The following is a 20,806-nucleotide window of genomic DNA, read 5'->3' as shown; positions in this document are numbered from 1 at the left end:
ATCAAACAGGCTCTATTATTAACCTTGGTCTGAGAAGGTGGTGCGGGGAGAAGATGGGTTCGAAGACTTGTAGCTACAAGTCTAAATTGCATATTTTGTTGGACTAAAAATCATTGAGATAAAATTACATTGCCTGTTTGGATCTAGAGACTAAAGTTCAGTCCTCATTACATCGGATGTTTGATACTAATTTGGAGTATTAAACTTAAACTAATTAAAAACTGATTGCACAAATAGAGACTAATTTACGAGATGAATCTCTTAAGCCTAGTTAATCTATGATTTGACAATACAGTGCTACAGTAAACATATGCTAATGGTAGATTAATTATTGTTAAAAGATTTATCTCATAAATTAGTCTCTATATGTGTAATTAGTTCTCCTAATTAGCATGGGACAAGCCCTCCGAACAAGATCATAAAATTAAAGATAGGGAAAGTTGGAAATGACTGTTTGAATTGGCACAGGACGTCGGTCTCTGTCCCTCTCACTTCTGCTGATTTTCCAAGCTGTTGCCAATCAACTGAGCAGCAGGTTGCGTCGTTGCATGGCGTAGCTAACCTCGGGACTGTCACTGTTTGCACGCCTAACACAAAACAGTGATCCCAGTGCTGATCTTGGTAACAAGCTCTGGAACAAAAAAGTTTATTTGTACCAGCCACACGAAAAGCGACATGAGTAATACTAAATTCGTGCTGCTCCTACAACGCTACAAGTTTTTGAACTGGAACATTTATGGTTATGGAATGCAATAACCGCATCCTGTAGAAGTATTTCAACACGGATGGTTTCTATAATAGGATTTTTTTTTCTAGATCACGCAGAGGATCTGTACATGTGTATTTGTATTAGAGATAGAAACGGTTTGAGTTTTTTATTACAAGACGGGCTTTACAAGATTTGTAATACTCCAAAGTTGATTCTTGCTAATGTATTAGGCCCCTCCAAAGCTGATTTTCTTACTAATGTATTACTTGGCCTAATAAACAACCTAGACTTATACTACTAAATATATATAAATGCACAAACTTAGGCCTTGTTTAGTTCAATTTTTTTTTGCAAAATCGACACTGTAGCACTTTCGTTTGTATTTGATAAAAATTATCCAATCATGGACTAACTAGGCTCAAAAGATTCGTCTCGTCAATTTCGACCAAACTGTGCAATTAGTTTTTATTTTCATCTATATTTAATACTCCATGCATGCGTCTAAAGATTCGATTTGACGGAGAATCTAAAAAATTTTGCAAAATTTTTTGAGAACTAAACAAGGCCTAGAAGATCCACACTGACAAAAAGAAACCTCTGCTCATCCGTAAATACGTGCGGCCGCTATATAATCGGACGGGACCGCGCAGGCCGGACACGACAGCTACCGTGCACCGTCGGCCCATCGTGCTGGACTCGCGGTGCGCGCCAACCACCCTATAAAACGTTCGGCGCCGCTAGCGCCCGCGGTTCACTCGCCCACCTCGCTTCCCCCGGCTCTCCCACTCCTCCTCCTCCTCCTCCTCCTCCTCCCAGGCCGTAGAAAAAGAACACGCGGAACGCGCGTGCTCGCCGCGCGGCAGGCAGACACGCACCGATGGGCAACTGCCAGTGCCAGGCGGCGGAGGTGGCGACGGTGCTGATCCAGCACCCGGGCGGCGGCCGCACGGAGCGCGCCTACTGGGCGCTCTCGGCCTCGGCCGTCATGGCGGCCAACCCGGGCCACTACGTCGCGGCCGTCATCACCACCACCGCGCCGGGAGGAGACGGAGCAGCCTCTTCCGCCGCCGCGACCGTGAAGCACCTCAAGCTGCTCCGCCCCGACGACACGCTCCTGCTCGGCCGCGTCTACCGCCTCGTCAGCTTCGAAGGTACTCTACTGTGCGTGCGTGCGTGCGCGAGTCGTGCACTGCAGTGTCTTGGTCGTGTTAGGCCGCCCGTCATCCTGTTGCACGGATAAAGATGAGATTTTGTGTCTTGTTCCGTTTGAATGCCATTGTTGACTAGGGGACCGTAGGTTACGAAGCGCCTTTCTCAACTTTCATGGCGCGCGTCCGTATTTGGACCGCCAGAACTCACCATCGTTTCCAAACAGTTGTTTTCCCTTTCTGCCTTCCTTTTTCGCATGCCACTTTTGCTTCCGGTCCAACTAATGAACATGAATGAACTGTGGTTGTGTTTTACTATTGTTGAGCAGAGGTGCTGAGGGAGTTCGCGTCGAAGCGGCAGGTGAAGCTGAGCCGCGTCACGGTCAGGGCCAAGGACGAAGCCGAGGACGTGAAGAAGCCGGCGTCCAAGCATCGCCGCCGTCGCGCCAGGGCCAGCTCCGGCGGCGGAGAGCGCAAGGAATCATCCGAGCGGTCGCTCGCCAAGGTACGCCGCCTGGTCCCTCCATGGTCGGTCTTCCGTTTGCAGTCTCCATCTCCAACCACTGATCCTGCCTGTGCTCGATCACGTCCCGCGTCCCGCGTTTGACAAGCCGCCTGCCGCCCCCGCGTAGTTATTATGCAGCGATGCATTCACTCCGGTTCCCATCAATCCAGGTCATGCGCCAGACGGAGGAGGAGCTGGAGCCGGAGGCGGAGGCGGAGGCGGAGGCAGGCCCGTCCTCGGGGCCCAGCGGCAAGCATGCCGACACGCCGTCCGACGCCGACGCCGACCTCGACGCCGACCTGGAGGCCCTCCTGCAGCCGCACGGGGCGTTGCTCGGCCGCCGAGCCGCCCGGCAATGGAGGCCCGCGCTGCAGAGCATCGCCGAAGGCTGAGGAGCGGCATCAGCTCGAGCGTTCGGTGTGTGTCGCGGTCGGTGAGCAGCCGAGCTCCGTCTCCGTGCAAAGTCAATTGCAACTTGCGAGGCTGACAGCGTATTGTAAAATAAGCAAGTTCATTGTTAGCGCCTCGCCCGGTGTGGATGGATACGACCAGCTCCAGATGTGTAGTACTAGTAGTAGTTGGCTAGCAGCAGTAGACCAGTAGCAGTATTTATGGATTTGATGGTGTGTTTTTAAAGGTGGCAGACGATTAGTAGTAGTAGTATACGGTATCGTATAAAATCTTTAGTCTATTTCTTTGTGAGCTGAATCATCATCATGGACAGCGGCCGAACGACGTTTACAGTTCGATTCGACGTAGTTTTCGAACACACGACAGACCCTTTCATTTCATCATATAATAAATAAACGAAGCACATGCAGTAGTCGTCGATTCGAATCGAGATACCGTAATGCAGCTACACGATGTTAACGTGGCCAACCGATGGAACGGGAGCCTGCATTTCTTTTGGCGTTTTTTGAAACCTGATGAATTCATGCCCCTGACCGAATCGTCCCTGTCGGTTGAGCCGTCCGGCTTCGAACTTCTGTCGTTGCGTTGCAGAAAGCGATCTGAGCCTCTCTGACTCTGCGTACTGTTGGTAGGAGTACTCTTGAGCTCTCTGAATGCACGTGCAGGTGCAGCACGGAGCCATACTAGGGCCTTGTTTAGTTGCGAAAATTGAAAAGTTTTCGGTACTGTAGTATTTCGTTTGTTTGTGATAAATATTATCTAATTATAGACTAATTAGGATCAAAAGATTCGTCTCGTGATTTAAAGTTAAACTGTGCAATTAGTTTTTGCTTTTATCTATATTTAATGTTTCATGCATGTACCACAAGATTTGATGTTACGGAGAATTTTGAAAACTTTTTGGTTTCCAGATGAACTAAACAAGGCTTAGACCTCATGATTTCCCCGGAGGACGAACCGACGAACAAGCATGTGCACTGGCGGCTGGCGCAATACAACTGGGGCCTTGTTTAGTTCCGAAAGGTGAAAACTTTTCGGTACTGTAGCACTTTCGTTTGTTTGTGACAAATATTATCTAATCATGGACTAACTAGAATCAAAAGATTCGTCTCGTGATTTACAGCTAAACTGTGTAATTAGTTTTTGTTTTTGTCTATATTTAATGTTTCATGCATGTGCCACAAGATTCGATGTGACGGAGAATCTTGAAAACTTTTTGGTTTTCAGAGTGAACTAAACAAGGCCTGGAGCGAGCCCGGGCCCCGGGCAGCGAGCACTCCCCTCCTCAACGCCTGCACTGCACAGCATCCGCAAGCAACGATGCGCACGGGCACGGCCGCGCCGAGATGCCGGATGCGTGCTCGGTGTGGCATGGCATCCGCAGTACTGCAGAGAGCAGACGCGCAGCGCAATCGTGTGGGAGACGTGTTGCAGGCACAGGTCACAGGTGTCCTTTGCTTTGCAGCGGTGACCTGAACCTGAACGGACCCGGCTCGGCCCGCTGGTGGCCGCTGCACTGCCGCTGTGTGGCTGTGGCACGCGCGCAATGCCGTGCAGCTAGCATCTTTTTCGCGACATGATAAGTGCCTGCGGCATCCTCCAGTTCGTAGCGGTGCATGCGCTGCCGCCCGGCGAAATTCCTGGCTTGCGCCCACGCCCATACACTGCAGTGCACACAGGATGACAGGAGAGATGGACTGAAAGATTCGTGTGGCAACATGACGGATCGTGCCTCCGCGATGGTCCGGTCCGGTCGATGCTGTTTCTTCTGGCCATTGTGTTGTAGTACTCGTAACGTACAACTCGTCAGCCCTGCCCAACGCAGCGAGCCGTCGAATTGCCTGCCTGCCAGTGCCAGGAATAGCAATAGATTGGGTCGAGAAAAACGATCGCAGGCCTCCACCAAATTAGCATAATCCTCTCTCCTCTCTTGATCCCTCGGCACCCTCTCTGTTCTTCTCAACATCTAACGCGATTACGCGAACACCACCGCCACCACCATTGCCACCGCGATTCCAATTCCGATCCCGTCGTCGTTGCTCCAGCGGCGAAGATGAGCTACTACAATCCCCAGGGCCATGGCGGCGCGCCCCCGTCGCCGTGCCCCTCTCCGTCTCCTCCCCCGCCGCCGCCCCAAGGTGACTCGATCGCCGTCGCCGACTCCTCCAGCACATTATTATTTTATTCACATCCTGCTTGTTAGATTATCCATTTCCACCATCCATCACTCGTGATCGCCATGCTCCTCCGATCGCAGACCCAGCACCATTTTATTTTTTGTCAGATCCTAATTCCCAACTGGTTGACCGACCGACACCTTGCGCGTCGTCGTGTCCCCTCTAGAGATGCTGACGTGTCTTTCGACGTGTCAGGGTACCCGGTGGACCCGTACGCGGAGCGCGGGATGGACGAGCACTACCAGCACCAATGCCACCAGCAGTACGCGCCGCCTCCGCCGCAGCCGATGTACCCGCCGCCGTACGGGCAGCCGCCGCCGCCGATGTACCAGCAGCCCTACGGCCAACCGTACGGGCAGCCGGTGTACGCGTCGCCGTACGGGCAGCCGCCGCCACCGGCGATGTACCCGCCGCCGTACGCGCAACCGCCGCCGCCGCCTCCGCCTCCCCGGAAGTCCGGCGCGTCGTTCGCGGAAGGATGGTACGTGCCCGAAAGATGCTCATGTGCGTGCGATGCAAAAATGGAAATAGAAATTTGGAACAACAGTCAACGTAACAGCCGTGCTGTTGCGCGGTTGGCACGTCGTCCCAGAACTGTTGCCAATTGAGAGGCCGGCCATGCATGCAGACCGAACGAAAGGTCGCACCGGCTGCCAGATTTTTGTCGCTAGCCGTAACACGACATGATCAGGCAGCCAACCAACAAGCGTCAGGTTTTCCATGCCTGCTACTCGTACAGAGAAGGAAAATTTGACTTGTGTGATGATTATTTTATGAACGGCAACGGGGAGCATGTTATATTGTTATGTTAACACGATGATATATATAATGACGTTTTTGATGGTCCAGTCACGATCTTTTTTCTGGTGGCAGCTGTGCAGGTTTTGCCGCAATCTGTTGCTGCTGCCTCATGGACGCATGCTTCTGATGGTGTGGTCGACCTCATCAGGCCGAAGCAAACGCCGTCTTTGTACTGGGTGCCCGTCAGCGAGGAGATGAACCATCGCCTTGAGCAGCTGACACCGTTTGCATCACTGCGCCGGGAAGCTGAAATGCGTTGCGTTTGCATCGTTGCACCGGGAAGCTGGAGAGTGAGAAGCAATGTTGCATGATCTCGAATGTGCCGAGCTGCTAACAAGGCCACCTGAAACTGCTAGCCATTAACAGAAGCGTTGTAATAGCTGTAGGTATTCGTGTACATATATAGTGATAGCGATCCGTGCATAAAACATGTACAGCGGCAGTGATGCCCGTGCATGATGATTCTGTTGAGCAAGGTGTGTTCCATTCTACTCCTTTATGATGTAGAGATCTGTCCTTTTTACTGGCCCGACTGATCATAGATTCATAGGCCACTTACCCAATGTTACAAATAGCGGACTAAATACATTTAGCGTGGGCATCTTCTAAAAACTAAACAAAAACTACTACAATCTATACATATGCTATTTCATTTAATGGTTTTATAAAAAAAACATGAAAAAATCTTAATTAATTATGTATGAAAACATCTCACTAGATAAAATTTCTTGAAACATAAATATTCAGATACATATACGAGAACTAGGAAAACATATTTCCATGTCATTTACTTGACATTCGTCATTAGATCATGTATAACTTAGTTACAGATTTATTTAGGTGTATGCTTGTTAAATCTATAACTAAGTTATACATGATTTGATGAGTATAAAAATTTTACTATAATTGAAGCATACAATAACTAGTCTACTATAAAAATTTCACCACAATTGAACTATAAAAACTGCAGCTATGAATTAATTATAGAAAAACAAAGATTTAAAGATACAACAAAAAATTGTGAATATTATATGTTCATTATGTAGATCTACCCATTTGAAGTCTAACATTTTTTTTTCTATTTTATGATTTTTCTTTGATTTATTATGATTTTTTAAAGATTTAGCCAAAATAAATAAAAAAGACAAAGACAAAATTATCTTTGAAAACTGCTTATAACCCGTCAAGGAGGTAAAACAAACAGTTTTAAAAGTTTAGAGAGGTGTTTACCTGAGTTTAGAGTTCAGGAGAAAAAAACAATGTAAAAATTAAGAGAGGTAATGTAGACTTTTTTCATAAAAAAACACAGGAAACCTCCCTCCCGCCCGCTGGCCCAAGAGATGGCTACTCGGCCCGACAGTGCTGCAAACGCATGCTGGGCATCGGCGCCTCTTCTCTTTACCACAGCCACCGCAGTCCGTCCTGTCCCCGACCTCGAATAGAACAGATATCAGAAGTCTGAATGGTACAATATAGTTTGAGTTTCACTATAAGTCGCAAGCTATGGATCTTTAGTCGTCATCACCAAATATTGTCTTCTTTCCTCAAAAGTTTGAACCCAGTTCCAAATCAAGCGGACACAACAAAAACAACTCCAAATGGATACAAATTAATCCGGCGAAACAATTCTTGACCCAAGTAATTCTGAACCCAGTTCCAGCTGTCTGTCTGAAAGGTGTACCCCGGCAGCGCGCCACTGAAGCCACCGTCCCTATTGTTATCGGGTCTCGGCTTCGCTTCATCAACATACAAGCTGTAGCCACTAAGGTCGGTTCCATTCAGCTCATATGCTTTATTCAAGGAATCTGGGTCCTTGAAATCCATGTATGCCATTTTGCAAACCAAGCAAAGAGTTGTGTCAATTAGTCAACGACAAGAATGGAGACTACTGCAGATGATGACATTCCAAAAGAAACTGTATAATATCAATATTCCTCCTGAAAATATCTTGCTGAAAATAAGTAAGGCCCAAACCCAAGTATAAAAGAATGAGATGTTAAGAGCCAACTAACCCTTTGCTTACACTAGTGTCATAATCCTTTCGAAGTGAAATCTGGGTAATCTCTCCACACTAACTAAAATGCTCTTGAAGAGCGCTCCAGATCTGGCAAAGAAATATCATCAGATATAATGTAACAAGAAACAGAACACAAACGCAATGGTAAGTGGCCAAAAAAAAGGAAATTTAAAGTACCTGGTCCTCTCCACCAGACGTGTCAAAGACCTTAATAAACACAGTGTTGCCTGACCTTTGAGCAGGCTTCCTGAAAGAACCGTTGTCCTTCCTGAGCAATAGACAAAATTATGGCCATACTGAATAATTGGTAACAGCTAACAGCAAAAATTTCGTAAAAGCATCCCCTACTGAATAACTACAGCACAGTAAATAAGATAGAGAATAACCCGCTGCTAGGAGTGTGCTCCCTCCGTATAGGATTTAGAAGTCGTTTAGGACAGTGACACGGTCTCCAAAACATAACTTTGATATCTTATTTTTATACATATCAAGACAAATCTATTAATATAATTTTTACATTTACAAACTCAACAATTTAAAAATTATTGATGATTTATAATCCCAATGTTTGACCTAAATCTTGTTCAAAACGACTTCTAAATTCTATATGGAGGGAGTATGCACCCTTCTCAACAGCTATGTTGACCCTTAGAGGAGTAGAGGACGCCTCATCAGGTCAAGACCAATAAATTCAAGTGCCTAAAGCGAAGAAAGAGTTCAAGTGTCAGAACTTCCTCGTAAGTGGCATCAAATATAACTTGATGGAGAGAGGTGGTCTGCTCTTGTAAAGGTTTAACTAATAACACAGAAATTGGTAGCATCCAATAGAACTTGATGGCAATTATCAGTGAGGTGTTTTGCTCCTTTAACAGTTGAACTAAGCAGCATAGGCGAAAGGGCCTCTAGCCTAATGGTTAGAGCACCTAAGTAGCACCAGCAGCCCTGGGTTCCACTCCCCGTGAGAGAGAATTTAAACAGATCTGCATTATCAAAAAATGAAAAAAGTTAGGCTGGGGTTTCCCTTCCTGACTTTGGTAAAAAAAAACAAAGCAGCATAGATTAAAAACATAATCAAGGAGATTGTTCACCTTTGAGCAGCTTCAAGAGTCGCAAATTCAACATGTCCATAACACTTGAAACTCCCATCATCAAAAGTAGACAAACAAACATGATCCAAAAGAAAAGAACGTGATAGCACCTCCAATTCAGAATCTGAAGAATCCTCCTCAGAGCTGCTGCTCTCAACTTTCTTTGGAGGGGGTCGCTTTTTAACCGGCTCCTGTACTTCAGGATCTGAATAATCCTCCTCAGAGCTGCTGCTCTCAACTTTCTTTGGAAGGGGCTGCTTCTAACCGGCACGGCCTTTTCAGGTGCAGTCTTTTGCTTGTTGGCACTCACGGCCTTCTCAATCATCTTCTGCATTTCTCTTCCCTGCTAAAAAACTCTTGTGACACTGTGATAAGTGTGGTACATACAAAGCAACAAGACAGAAACATAACCAGCAATTATTCCAATGCAACAATAGAGCTATCAAAAGCCTTACCCTTCTTTACAGATTTTCCCTCTGGAACTGAGACAGCAGCAGGTGCGGCCTCAACACTGGACTTTTTGCTTGACTTACCTATAATCCTCAGCTAAGCTCTACAGAAAAAGAATTGGAGGCACTAATTTAAGGCATATAACAATACTAATACAGCACATGCACAACAACAACAAATATGAATATGGCCATCCTAACAGAGGCAGCAGATATTGGTCAAGGGGAAAAAATTAAGCCCCACTATCTCGTAAATATTGGTCAATTTAACATGGATGAAAACTAAAAACTACCAATTTATTCGAGGTAATTAGTCAGCCCCGTACACACAAGGTTGATAAAGAAAAACATCAGCAGGTCATGTTGGGCAAGACTCGCGCTCCACCACGCACGCAGCAAATAGGCAAACCGCCAGCGTTTAGGATGGATTGGAGAGAGCTAAGCATTCGTATTCGCGAACTCGCAGAGACGCAATGATCCCGCGGAATCAACAACGGTATTGCTAGCGCCCGGACGTCCGGCGCTAGCAGCGTGTCCGGACGCTGAGGCTTCCACCCGCATCACCCGGAAAAAAAATATAAAGTAGGCAGCGTCCGTACGCAAGTCCCAGGTAGCGCTCTCTCACCGTGTCCCGTTCCTCCACCGCATCCTGTTTTCCACCACCGCTCTCAACTCCGTTCTCCACGGCGCCCTTATTCCCGTTTCCCACCGCGTCCTCCCTCCCCGTTTCTCCATTGCACCCAGTTCTTCCACGGCACCCCGTCCTCCACCGCGCCCTGTTCCTTCATTGGGTCCCGTTCCTCATCGCACCCCTGTCCCCTATTCCTAACGCAATCCGTTCGCAAGTGCAACAGCAAAAATATAAAAATTGCAACATCGCAAAAATATATAGTGCAACATCGAAAAACATGTACTGCAACATCGCAAAAATATGTAGTGCAACATCGAAAAACATGTACTGCAACATCGAAAAAATATGTACTGCAACATCAAAAATTATATGCTGCAATATCGAAAACAAAGTACTGCAACATCGAAAAAATATGTACTGCAACATTGAATAAACATGTACTGCAACATATGTTGCACCATCTCAAATGGTAGTATTGCAACATCACAAAAATTGACCATGAAACATGGAGAGAAAATATTCGAAAAGTCATCTGTTGCAACAACCCAAGAATCTCATTGCAACATTCGAAAGTCATCTATTACAACATCTAAAAAACCATTGCAACATGGAGAAACAAACAAAAAAGGACGTGCAAAAGTAGCAAGGGGATGAGCTCTGCTCCAACCCTGACCCATCACCTTCGAGCTCACTGGAGGAAGGAGGAGATCACCAGACCTCTAGCCACCATTATGTCCCTCAGATCTAGAGGAGGATGAAGATGATGAGGACGAGGACTCAGATCTATAGTAGGAGGAGGAGGAGGAGAATGATGAGGAGTGTCCCTTAGATCTAGAGGATGAGGATGAGGATGAGGGCTGAGATCCATATGAGGAGAAGGAGGAGAAGGATGAGGAGGAGGCTCAGATCTAGAAAAGAACCGACCTACCTCGGCGGAGCCGCCGCCATTGTCCTCGTCTCCGAGGAGCAGGGAGGGTGCTGGTAGGAGGAGGAAGGAAGAGAGCGCAAACAGGAGGCGTGGCAGCAGCCTCGATGCGAGTGTGTCGTCTGTCCTAGAGAGTAGCAGCGAGCGCAGCAGCGAGCGTAAGTACCGAGAGCAGCGAGCGGTGGTGTATGTGGAAGTGGACGGAAATAACAAGACGTTAGTGGTATCTATTCTGATTTAATTAGGCCGCAGGTCTGTGTGCGCGCTGTCCGGACGGGACGGACGTCCGCACAGTATCATTACCGAATCAACAATTAATCAAGCACTTCATCCAGGGCTAGGGTTCCTTTGTTTTTTTTAAAAAAGGGCTACGATTCCTTATCGAACGTAGGGGATCGGGACGACGGCCGGAGAAGAGGTAGGAGGTGAAGGGGCGGCGGCCTGCGGCGGCGGCGGCGCTGGGGATGGGCCCGGTCGTCTCTCAACACCCGAGACGCCGCAGATGGGCCGAACAGACCTCAGATGGCCCAAACATGCCTCAAAGCCCACACATATGGGCCGAACGGAGGTGGGGCTCTTCACCCGCCTGGGGAAAAAGGCCTAGCCCAAGAAGGCCCAAACATATAAATACCGGAACTTAGGGTTTGAGCACTCCTCTCTCACCGCCCCCAACCCTATATCTCCCGGCCGCCGCTCCTCCCTCCCCGCCGCCAGCCCTATCTTTTCGATCTCGCCCACTCCGTCTCCCTTACAGGCGGCGGCGGCCAGGGCTAGCGCACGCGGCGGCAACCATGGCAGTCGGCAAGAACAAGAGGATCTCCAAGGGAAAGAAGGGTGGGAAGAAGAAGACGTGAGTTTGCTTGCCCGTTCTTCCCGTTCATCAGATTTTTATCCGTTCAACTGCTTCGTTTCTTTTGCATGTGTGCTGATGCGGTGGTGTGTCTGTGTTCCTTTTGTCTTACAGCGTCGACCCCTTCTCTAAGAAGGATTGGTATGACATCAAGGCCCCGTCGGTGTTCAGTGTGCGCAACATTGGGAAGACTCTCGTGTCCAGGACACAGGGTACCAGGGTATGTTTTTCTTTCATTCTCCTTGTTTTTTTTTTCGTACTTCGTGTGTGTGTGTGTGATCTCTTATCATCTACTAGTATTCATTTCCCTGCCTGCCTGCGTGTGTACGATCTGTCATGTTATTGCTTTATAATTTGCTGCTGCATCGAAAAGAATTGCCTTGCGTACATATTCGCCGTTGAGTTCTTGGTTCGGTGAAGTGAAGTGCAGCGGTTGGAATCTATTCCCCACCACATTCACCACCGCTGCATCTGGGTGGATAGAGCTTTTGAAAAGGCGAAGTAACTTTTTTCTTTGAAAGGAGAATGCAAAATAACTAGTAGGGAACCGGTGCTTTAACTAAGCCAGATCTTCCCCGGAAGTAGTGGATACAGATACCTGTGCTCTGCAGTCATCCGGAGATACACAGAGAGCACAATTCTGCCATCATTGGATGATGATGCTATGAAGGATTCATCTGGTGCCATTATTCTGAATAATGGTGTAGGGAGGTGCAGTTCATCTCAGGTAGCAGAACTGACACATCTTATAGACGCCACCTGCCTCCTGACTACAACCCATCCTCCTTACATTCCCTTGATTCAACATCTGTATTTGTTGACAGTGAGCATTCTGTTCCTACAGCTTTGACCCTTAGAATAATATCTATTTCAGTGCTGCAGAGAGTGAGATACAGCCTGAGGAAAACCATAACCTAGTCGATGTAAACCAAGGATTTGATGTGAGAATGACTGAATTTTGTAATATTATCAAAAGAAAAGGTGAATCTGGCAATGACTTATGAATGCAGGCAGTCTGAATTGGTTGACTTTACCACTTACTGTCGGCTGCTTTGATAATGATGCTGCTGGTAGTAATGAGAGGTTGGGTTTAGAGCAGATTGTCGATGTATCATTTATCCACTCTCTCATTTGGAATTATTATGCTTATGATGTGCTTACATTGTGGATTACCATTTATTCGAGTACCCAATTGCCTTGCCCTTGTTCATTCCTTACAAGGTTATAAATCTTTTTGTTCACTATATATTGAGTAGTAATCAGTAACGTATCACTGAAGTTCACATGATCTTTTAATGACATGGTTATGATTAGTTTTATTAGTTTTGCAATGTTATTCAGAGTGTTGTACACTACTTGTGGTCTAATTTGCTGTTTCATTTATCTTTTCTGTGGTTCTAGATTGCATCTGAGGGTCTGAAGCATAGAGTCTTTGAGGTTTGCCTAGCTGATCTTCAGGGTGACGAGGATCAGGCTTACCGGAAAATCAGGCTTCGTGCTGAAGATGTGCAAGGCAGGAATGTGCTCACAAACTTTTGGGTAATGATCAGCGTTCTATTGCTCACAGCTGTTGTGCTTTTACTGTGTTTTCAATCGCTTACTTGTTCTCTCTCTCTCTCTCTGTTATTAGGGAATGTCATTTACTACTGATAAACTCAGATCCCTGGTCAAGAAGTGGCAGACACTCATTGAAGCCCATGTTGATGTCAAAACAACTGACAACTACATGCTGCGCTTGTTCTGCATTGGCTTCACCAAGAGGCGTCCAAACCAGGTGAAGAGAACCTGCTATGCCCAGGCTTCCCAGATCCGCCAGGTAACATACATTTTCTGTCCCTGTATCATACATTGCAGAATTCAAAAACTGTAGGAATTTCTTGTATCAAAAAGTCCTCAACCATGTTTGCCTGTTATCTTTATACTTGTGCCATGTACTGTGTGCAGATCCGCCGCAAGATGGTTGAGATTATGGCCAACCAGGCTTCTACATGTGACCTGAAAGAGCTTGTTTCAAAGTTCATTCCAGAAGTTATTGGTAAAGAGATTGAGAAGTCCACCTCCAGCATCTTCCCACTCCAAAATGTCTTCATCCGCAAGGTGAAGATACTCAAGGCTCCCAAGTTTGATCTCGGGAAGCTCATGGAGGTAATTGCTACATGCATAGTTTAATTTTTCCAGACAATGTCCCTGTTACTTGTCATCCTAATGCTTGTTGCTTCTCAGGTTCATGGTGACTACAAGGAGGATGTGGGGGTGAAGCTTGAGAGGCCTGTTGAGGGAGATGAGGCTGGGCAGGAGGTTGCTGCTGCCGAGTAGTTTATTTGCTACTACTATAATATCTAGAAGATTTTGGACAGTAGGTTGCTTATGATGTGAACTTCATAGAATTGTATTGGCTACCTGTTTGCTTCTGGCCCTAAGATTGTCTCAAAACAAGTGTTTTAAGATTATTGATAAGAAGTGTTTAAGATTATTTTTGGTGATTTACTATCCTGTGCATGCTTATTTTTGTTTGTTTATCACAAGTCCAGTTCCTCATTTGTATGCTCTGTTCTGCTTATCTATTGTTTTGTTTATAACAAGTGGAATTTATTTCAACAGCAAGAAGCTGTTAAGAGGGAGAAGCACTCCCAAGATACAGAGTTCAAAGTATCTCTTTAAGAGGCATCTGTTTGCATGAACCTGATTTGTCGATACATGTGAATGCAAGTTACAGTATGTCGAGCCAGAGTATCTAGTAGGTGTGCATTATCGTTTAGGCTTCTTATGACCTTGCAGTTGTTTGCTGAGTTGTGATTGATGAGCTTCTGAGTGTAAAATTTGATGCTCTAGTGAGGTGGCGAAGAGTGGTCTGTTCTATGGTAGAAATTCTCCATTTGCTGATTGTCTGTGAGATAGATCAGAGCTTGTTATGTGCATTGCAGAGATGAGTGATGCTGCCAGCGCCAAGGCTGCTGATTTAGCCATAAGGCAGAGCTTGGCATTGTGTTGCTTTGATGTACATGGATATTGTTGGCTCTTACCGAGTGTTTATGATGAACACCCCAAGCCTAGCGGGTCTTTAGAGCTGTTGAGGTTTATCTGGGTCCGTTGTAGTATCTCGTCCCTGAACCCTATGGAGAGGTGTGCTGGATGGGTTGCTGCTGCTGATGTTTCTTGTGTCTGCTGCATCTGTGCTTCTCCATCTCTGTTGGAGGAGCATCGATGCCGTTTCCCTGTCCGTCATTGTTTGAACCTGCAGTTACAGGTGTCATACCGGTTTGAAAGTTGCTGTCCATGAGTGTGTTGATATGTGCATCCTTGTTCATGTTCACCATCCTGTCAGTTCTGTTGATGAGTGTGAATGTTCAAGCAATATTAAAAAACTAGATGTTAATATCTTTTTAATGATACTAATTATGTACCATAATACAAATGTTTTTTAATATATATCTAATCAAGTTGTTTCTTACGAAGCGTAATGACACAGGGATTAACACAAAGTAGTAGTGATCAGAATATGTTCTTCTAAGGGGTGTTGGTTTAAAATAATAGAAAGGATTTCATGTACTCCATCTTGTTATTTATTGTTAGCTGATACTGACAGATTTGACAGATAATTTCAAGCAAACAAACAATCCTTGTCATGTGCTGTTGCAATGCCGTGTCGATGGCCTCATCTCGTCTCAATGATGCTGACAGTTCATGATTGAGGATTCTATGCGATCCAAGTAATAAAGACTCAAAACATGAATAGTTTTTTTTTCTTTTAGAAAAACCATCACATTTGTTTTCCAAATTACAATTTATGTGCCAATCAAACAATAGAATTAGAATGGGACGGCAATGCAATTCTGTGGATTTGGATTTGAGTTCCAATTCAATTAATCCGTTGGAATCATGTCAACCAAATTGCAAGCGGTAACAGTGGACGACAATGCAATTCTGTGGATTTGGATGAGTTCCAATTCAATTAATCCGTTGCAATCCTGTCAACCAAACGGAGCATAACCAAATTGCAAGCGATAACGGCAGCAGAAATGCGAAAGGTAAAACTGAGTTTTCTCGGCAATCTGTGAACCTTGTCCTGTGTTCCAAATGCAGGATGGTCCAATTGCTAGGACAAGCCCTGAATTGTCTTGGTTAACACTCCACTCCGCAGAAGTCCGGAGCGCGCAGCCTATATGAAGAGCATTGTGCAAGAAAGTTCAGCTTTATGCTGCTGGAGAATCATATATAACTTTGCGGTTTTCAAGAGCGGAAAAATTTGCTCACCAACATAAGTGGATTAATTTACATTCACAAAATCATATATGCTTCCTACCTTTGCAAGCGATAAATAAATAACTGAGATAACTATGGGAAAAAATCCACATAAAAAAACTGTGAACATCCTTTGCTATAAGTTCCTAATGCAGCATGATCGGGAGTTGCTCAGAGAAGTCCTGAATTGGTGACAATTCTCTGAGCTCATATGCTGCCTGGAAGCAGTCCGCAGCCTCCTGCAGCGATCCTTCAGCTTTCAGGACAAGCCCAAGACTCAACCAAGCTCGGTGGTTTGTAGGCTCTAAACGGAGGGCATTGCGCAAGTAAGTTCTTGCAATTGATAGCGAATTCCCTCCAATATCTCGGAGAATTCCTGCCATGCAAACCATGCTGGGGACGTAATCTGGGTCAATTGAGAGGGCGAAAGAGAACGCCATCAGGGCTTCCTTGTGCAAGAATTGAGCCTCCAACAGAAGACCTGGAAAGAATCTAGACCCATGAGACGAATAATAGTAGTTATATAAAATATAACAGTCCTAGATATGCATTTCATTTTCATGGAACATGATATTCGTTTTACTGTTAGGGACACAAAAGCACAATATTATTATGTTTCAAGAACTACCCTATTTTCTTGATGTCCAGAGGCAAATTTAAGTAAATACAGATAAAACTAATTTCTACACTGTCCACCTAAAGAAGAAAATGGTTAAGCTTACAAGATTTCATTTTAATTTTTCTTAATGTTTGATAAAAACGAGCATAGTGGTTTGATCATAGCATGTGGATGAGGATTCACTGAAAGCTCAATATTTGTACAGACAGTAGCAGTCTCAAGTTTCAGCAATAGTTACCTCTGACATGCCAACACTTGGGATAAAAGAAATTAATGGATATAGCTTTGTCAAGGCAGATGTTTGAGTCATGCCATGCCTCAAGCTTTGAGTAGATTGATGCCAAATCTAACCATGAGTCCATCTCCAACTTCTGTAGGCATTTAACCTGCCAAGATTATGTGGATAATGAGCAAAGAAGAAACATGGTATCGCTGTTGGAGTTCAAAATAAAGAAGAGGGGACTGTACCTCATTACAAGTGGTCGATTTCCAGATGTCCTTCTTTACTTGGATACTGGCAAGCAAAACCCGAAAAGATTCCACTGCAGACTTGAACTGTCCACGGGAAGCCTGAATTTGTGCTTTCAGCCTCAAAATATCCAACTGATCATTTTTCTCAGCTTCATCCATTGCAAAATCTGCTACTGCTTCAGCTTCTTGCAAATTCTGTTGTGCAGATAGTACAAGAATTAGTAACTTCCAGGCACTAACAGAACCTCCCATCACCATCTCAAGACATTCTGTTGCACTTTCAACAGCTGCATTGAGTTTGCGCTGCATTGCATTTTCCCAAGCAAGGCTATACATTATTTCAGGATTATACTTTGCTGTTGTAGCAGCATCCTGCAGCAGCCTCAGTGCATTATCTTCCAATCTCGATTTCTCCAAGTGTGAGGCGGAGGACCTAGAAAAAGGTCCATAACAAACACCGAGAAAGTGTTTTGCAGTGCTGATGAAATGCAGATCACGTCTTCCGAAAGACTTCATAGCTTTATTTGCAAACTTTATCCCTTCAGAAGCATGCTTTGGGTTCTTACAACATAGTTTTGCTCCTAAAAGAAGAGATGGAACATGAGGCTTTCCCTTTCTCTCCAGCACAGAAAAACCATTCCTTATGATGTTTAACGCACTATCATCCATGCCAGCTGCACCGTAGCAAAGTGCAAGGATATACCACCTCTCTGATCTGGTATAGGTTCCAGGCAACAGCATTTCAAGATGGCTGGCCAAAACTTCATAGTGCCCAGATAATGAGAGTGCATACATCAAATGATTCACAAGGTCAGGATCCCATTGTATTTCTCGGAGAGATAGCTTTCTTGTTAGCATGAGTAACAACAAAATTGCTTCCTCTAAGTTGTTCCCAGGGGTTACCAGATTCCTTTCCTGAGCAAATTCTTGAGGGAACTTCACTTCAACGCCACAATACAGCAGAGTCACTGCCAAATCTTTTTGCATTTTGGCGGACCTTTGAGAATCTAGATTCCACGGCTTTGCAAGAGCTCTGCGATATGCGATGATGGCTTCATCAAAACAACCACTCCTCATCCACAGCTTAGGAAGATATTCTAGAGCCGAATGGAATATGTCTATTAGCTTACACTCTTCAGCAGTACCATCCGGAACACCGTATGGCCATGCAGACTCGATAATGTCTATGATGGTTCTGCATTCTTCTGCAGCATCTGCCATGGCAAGATAGCATATTAACATGAGGTGAAAAATTCAGATGGATGCAACAAAGCTCTTTGAGTCGCAGAAGTTATCAATACTATCATAACAGACTTCGGTTTTTGAAATACATATGGTTCAGTTTATTTTATAAAACAAATTAACTAGATCCACATACATAGCACAACAGCAAATTTGCAATGGTTCTGGAGGTACTGTACAGATTTCAGATTAAAATGCTCAAGTACAAGACAAGAAAGCACATTGAACAAACAGCCAGTTAATACCTGCTACTCTACCAAGGGTGTCCAGAGATTTTGCTTTAAGCAGTATGGCCTCTAGAAGCAAGCTTACAGAATGCATTGACATATGCATGAGCATTCCATTCACTTGTGAAGATTTCCTTCTTGAAGAGCGTGGGGGCGTTCTAGGCTTGATACTTTCAGCAATAGCACTGGTCATTCGCGGTCTCAGGCTTCTTATATCAATCCCCTGAAGAACTTGCAATGCTGCATCAAAGTTCCCTCTCTGATGTTCCAGTCTACCTAGCAATGCTCGGGCCTCCTATTACATTAGCAAATAAATCAGACAGTGAGCAAATCGTTGCAAGACAGCCTATCTTATTTGAAGAGCGGAGGTGTTGAGCCAAACCTCATAATTTAGTGAAAGGGTTTCTTTTAGGTCTGATTCTACTTCATTTACTTGGCTATCATCAGGAGTTGTTTCTCGACTTGCCATCTTTGAAGAAGAACAATTCGCTGAAAAGTCACGTGTTGCAAGAGATTCTGGTGATCGAGGAAGATCTTCAAACTTGGACTGGTCCCGGCTGCAGGTACATAGCATGATCGCGGACATCTTCGGCTGCCAGATAATTTAACTTAATGTAGGGAAAAAAAACAGCTCTAGCTCTCAGGGATCTTCTGTCAGGACACAATTCAATCAGGTAGACTGCAGGACCTAGCAATGACAAATAAGAAGTCTCAGTGCATGTGCAGTAATTAGATACTAAGCAAGAAAATCATGAGAAAACACATAAAGCTCCATATAAAGAGAGAGCAAAAAATGTCAGATATGGCAGATTTAGCAGTTCTCTAGTTTTAGTTTCTCAAGTTAGAGTGACGTCTCGTTTTTTTTCCTCTTTAAGTACAGCACCATTTATAGGAATATCCAATCGCAAGGGAGGTTCAGAGTTTCTGGCACACAACAGTAGAGCAGAACTGGATGACTAGGCTAACAACCATTTGCACTCGCGCTCCTACTAAGTACTAACTCCATGTAAGATTACAAACATCATCACCTCCTTCAGATGTAACACGCACCAATCTCACAAGACGCCAAGAACAGCAACGCCCAAAGCTACCGTCAAGTGTCATCAGCAGCAATGGCCCCACTACGCAGCAGACAGTAGAGACATCAATTCCATCCTCCATATATCTCAACCAACCAAACCCCCGAAAACAAACAAGGAAAAATTGGATAAATCATTAAGGACAAAAAGAGAATGGGATAAACCCCCATGAATTGCATGGCAACAAGACACACACTATTTGCACCTCATAAAACACAAGAGCAGCCAGTGCAGCAGAATTCTGGCGCGCCGTACAATCTCCCGTTACTGCTCCCGAGAAATGTAGGACCGCTGCCCCCCCTAAAATCGCAAGGTCGATCGTATTTCAGAAATTAAACTACACCACCACATGAGCTCCGGGTAGTCGGATCCTAAATCCTACGCAGCGTGAAAATTCCGAAGAAGGCTACGAACCTCCTCGAACAGAACAAGCATCAAGCAGAGCAACGGAAGGACCACGTCGATCCTCCCTCCCTCCATGACACAGAAAACAAATCCTGAACTGAACGAACGACGGAGATACAGGAGACTCCGGGCGCGATTGCTCAATGCAGCCGAAACATCTACAGGGAAAAACCACGCGGAGGAGAATCGCGAAAAAACAGCGGTAGGAAGTTCCCGTCCAGGCAAGCTAGGGTTGGCTGCTCACCAAGAGGAGTCGTCGATCCCAATGACGCATGGATCCCCCCCGCTGCGCTCCAGTCCACGCGCCCACGCCCCGCGCTCGCCGAATCCCACACCAGCAGAGGAGGCGGCGAGCCGAGGAGACCGCGAAGTGCAAATAGGAGACGACGCTTACGAGGGGAAGGAGTGTTTGTTGCGCCGCGCCCTGGCGTGTGCGTGCGTGTCTGGCGTGTGCGGTACTGCGGTGTGCCTCGCCCTCGCCTCGCCTCGCCTCGGTGGAAGCAGCCTGGAGGAGGCGGGTTGCTGTTGCGGGTTCGGCAGCGGCCGGTTGGCGGGCGCTTGGACTGCTTGCTGGTGTGACTTGACTACTTGAGGTGTGAAGACGTGAAGGGGATTTAGGCGGATGGGAATGGGAGTTTTTTTTTTTTTTTTTTTAGAAGAAATGGGAATGGGAGGTGGTGTGCCGTGTGGGCGATGCTTTTGAGGGCTCGTACTGGGCCGGGCCTCATTTGGGCCCCGGGAGGCCCCACATGTCGGTGATGATTGTGCGCGTTTATCCTTGGTGAAAACGATCTGATCGAGGACCTCGCC

General features: G+C 45.8%; 4 protein-coding genes across 5 annotated transcripts; 3 read left to right on the top strand and 1 right to left on the bottom strand.

The window, feature by feature from the left end:
• LOC8054240 lies at positions 1,427–3,129 on the top strand. The gene is made up of 3 exons (XM_021461044.1): positions 1,427–1,860; positions 2,187–2,362; positions 2,533–3,129. The coding sequence occupies exons 1-3, from the start codon at positions 1,587–1,589 to the stop codon at positions 2,752–2,754; spliced, it is 672 nt and encodes a 223-aa protein (XP_021316719.1). The 5' UTR covers positions 1,427–1,586; the 3' UTR covers positions 2,755–3,129.
• On the top strand, positions 4,912–6,274 carry LOC8081880 (cysteine-rich and transmembrane domain-containing protein A). Its single transcript, XM_002468280.2, has 2 exons — positions 4,912–5,431; positions 5,824–6,274. The coding sequence occupies exons 1-2, from the start codon at positions 5,013–5,015 to the stop codon at positions 5,876–5,878; spliced, it is 474 nt and encodes a 157-aa protein (XP_002468325.2). The 5' UTR covers positions 4,912–5,012; the 3' UTR covers positions 5,879–6,274.
• On the top strand, positions 11,518–14,198 carry LOC110431988 (40S ribosomal protein S3a-like). Its single transcript, XM_021451883.1, has 6 exons — positions 11,518–11,711; positions 11,826–11,931; positions 13,113–13,250; positions 13,342–13,527; positions 13,656–13,856; positions 13,935–14,198. Exons 1-6 carry the CDS (start codon positions 11,653–11,655, stop codon positions 14,025–14,027), a joined length of 783 nt encoding a protein of 260 aa, XP_021307558.1. The 5' UTR covers positions 11,518–11,652; the 3' UTR covers positions 14,028–14,198.
• Positions 15,885–20,566, bottom strand: LOC8081878 (protein NPGR1). 2 transcript variants are annotated; one of them, XM_002465646.2, is made up of 6 exons: positions 20,241–20,566; positions 18,895–19,200; positions 18,531–18,807; positions 17,041–18,257; positions 16,811–16,958; positions 15,885–16,434 (listed from the first exon to the last, which is right to left on the bottom strand). In XM_002465646.2, the coding sequence occupies exons 2-6, from the start codon at positions 19,096–19,098 to the stop codon at positions 16,100–16,102; spliced, it is 2,181 nt and encodes a 726-aa protein (XP_002465691.1). In that variant the 5' UTR covers positions 19,099–19,200; positions 20,241–20,566; the 3' UTR covers positions 15,885–16,099. The 2 variants fall into 2 exon arrangements, with proteins under 2 accessions (XP_002465691.1, XP_021307557.1); XM_021451882.1 differs by lacking the exon at positions 20,241–20,566 and adding an exon at positions 20,006–20,157.

The sequence above is a fragment of the Sorghum bicolor genome, chromosome 1 (assembly GCF_000003195.3).
Source record: "Sorghum bicolor cultivar BTx623 chromosome 1, Sorghum_bicolor_NCBIv3, whole genome shotgun sequence".
Taxonomy (NCBI): Eukaryota; Viridiplantae; Streptophyta; class Magnoliopsida; order Poales; family Poaceae; genus Sorghum; species Sorghum bicolor.
This window is presented reverse-complemented; position numbering and strand designations above follow the sequence as displayed.

What these genes read in the sequence shown, in the direction of transcription:
- LOC8054240 (XM_021461044.1), top strand. Translation starts at nt 1,587, where the DNA reads ATGGGCAACTGCCAGTGCCAGGCGGCGGAGGTGGCGACGGTGCTGATC. An exon ending in CCGCCTCGTCAGCTTCGAAG is followed by an intron (nt 1,861 to 2,186) that starts GTACTCTACTGT and finishes ATTGTTGAGCAG; the next exon opens with AGGTGCTGAGGGAGTTCGCG. An exon ending in CCGAGCGGTCGCTCGCCAAG is followed by an intron (nt 2,363 to 2,532) that starts GTACGCCGCCTG and finishes CCATCAATCCAG; the next exon opens with GTCATGCGCCAGACGGAGGA.
- LOC8081880 (XM_002468280.2), top strand. Translation starts at nt 5,013, where the DNA reads ATGCTCCTCCGATCGCAGACCCAGCACCATTTTATTTTTTGTCAGATC. An exon ending in GCGTCGTTCGCGGAAGGATG is followed by an intron (nt 5,432 to 5,823) that starts GTACGTGCCCGA and finishes TTCTGGTGGCAG; the next exon opens with CTGTGCAGGTTTTGCCGCAA.
- LOC110431988 (XM_021451883.1), top strand. Translation starts at nt 11,653, where the DNA reads ATGGCAGTCGGCAAGAACAAGAGGATCTCCAAGGGAAAGAAGGGTGGG. An exon ending in AAGGGTGGGAAGAAGAAGAC is followed by an intron (nt 11,712 to 11,825) that starts GTGAGTTTGCTT and finishes TTTGTCTTACAG; the next exon opens with CGTCGACCCCTTCTCTAAGA. An exon ending in ATCTCGGGAAGCTCATGGAG is followed by an intron (nt 13,857 to 13,934) that starts GTAATTGCTACA and finishes GTTGCTTCTCAG; the next exon opens with GTTCATGGTGACTACAAGGA.
- LOC8081878 (XM_002465646.2), bottom strand. Translation starts at nt 19,098, where the DNA reads ATGTCCGCGATCATGCTATGTACCTGCAGCCGGGACCAGTCCAAGTTT. An exon ending in CCCTTTCACTAAATTATGAG is followed by an intron (nt 18,808 to 18,894) that starts GTTTGGCTCAAC and finishes CTAATGTAATAG; the next exon opens with GAGGCCCGAGCATTGCTAGG. An exon ending in CACCCTTGGTAGAGTAGCAG is followed by an intron (nt 18,258 to 18,530) that starts GTATTAACTGGC and finishes TTGCCATGGCAG; the next exon opens with ATGCTGCAGAAGAATGCAGA.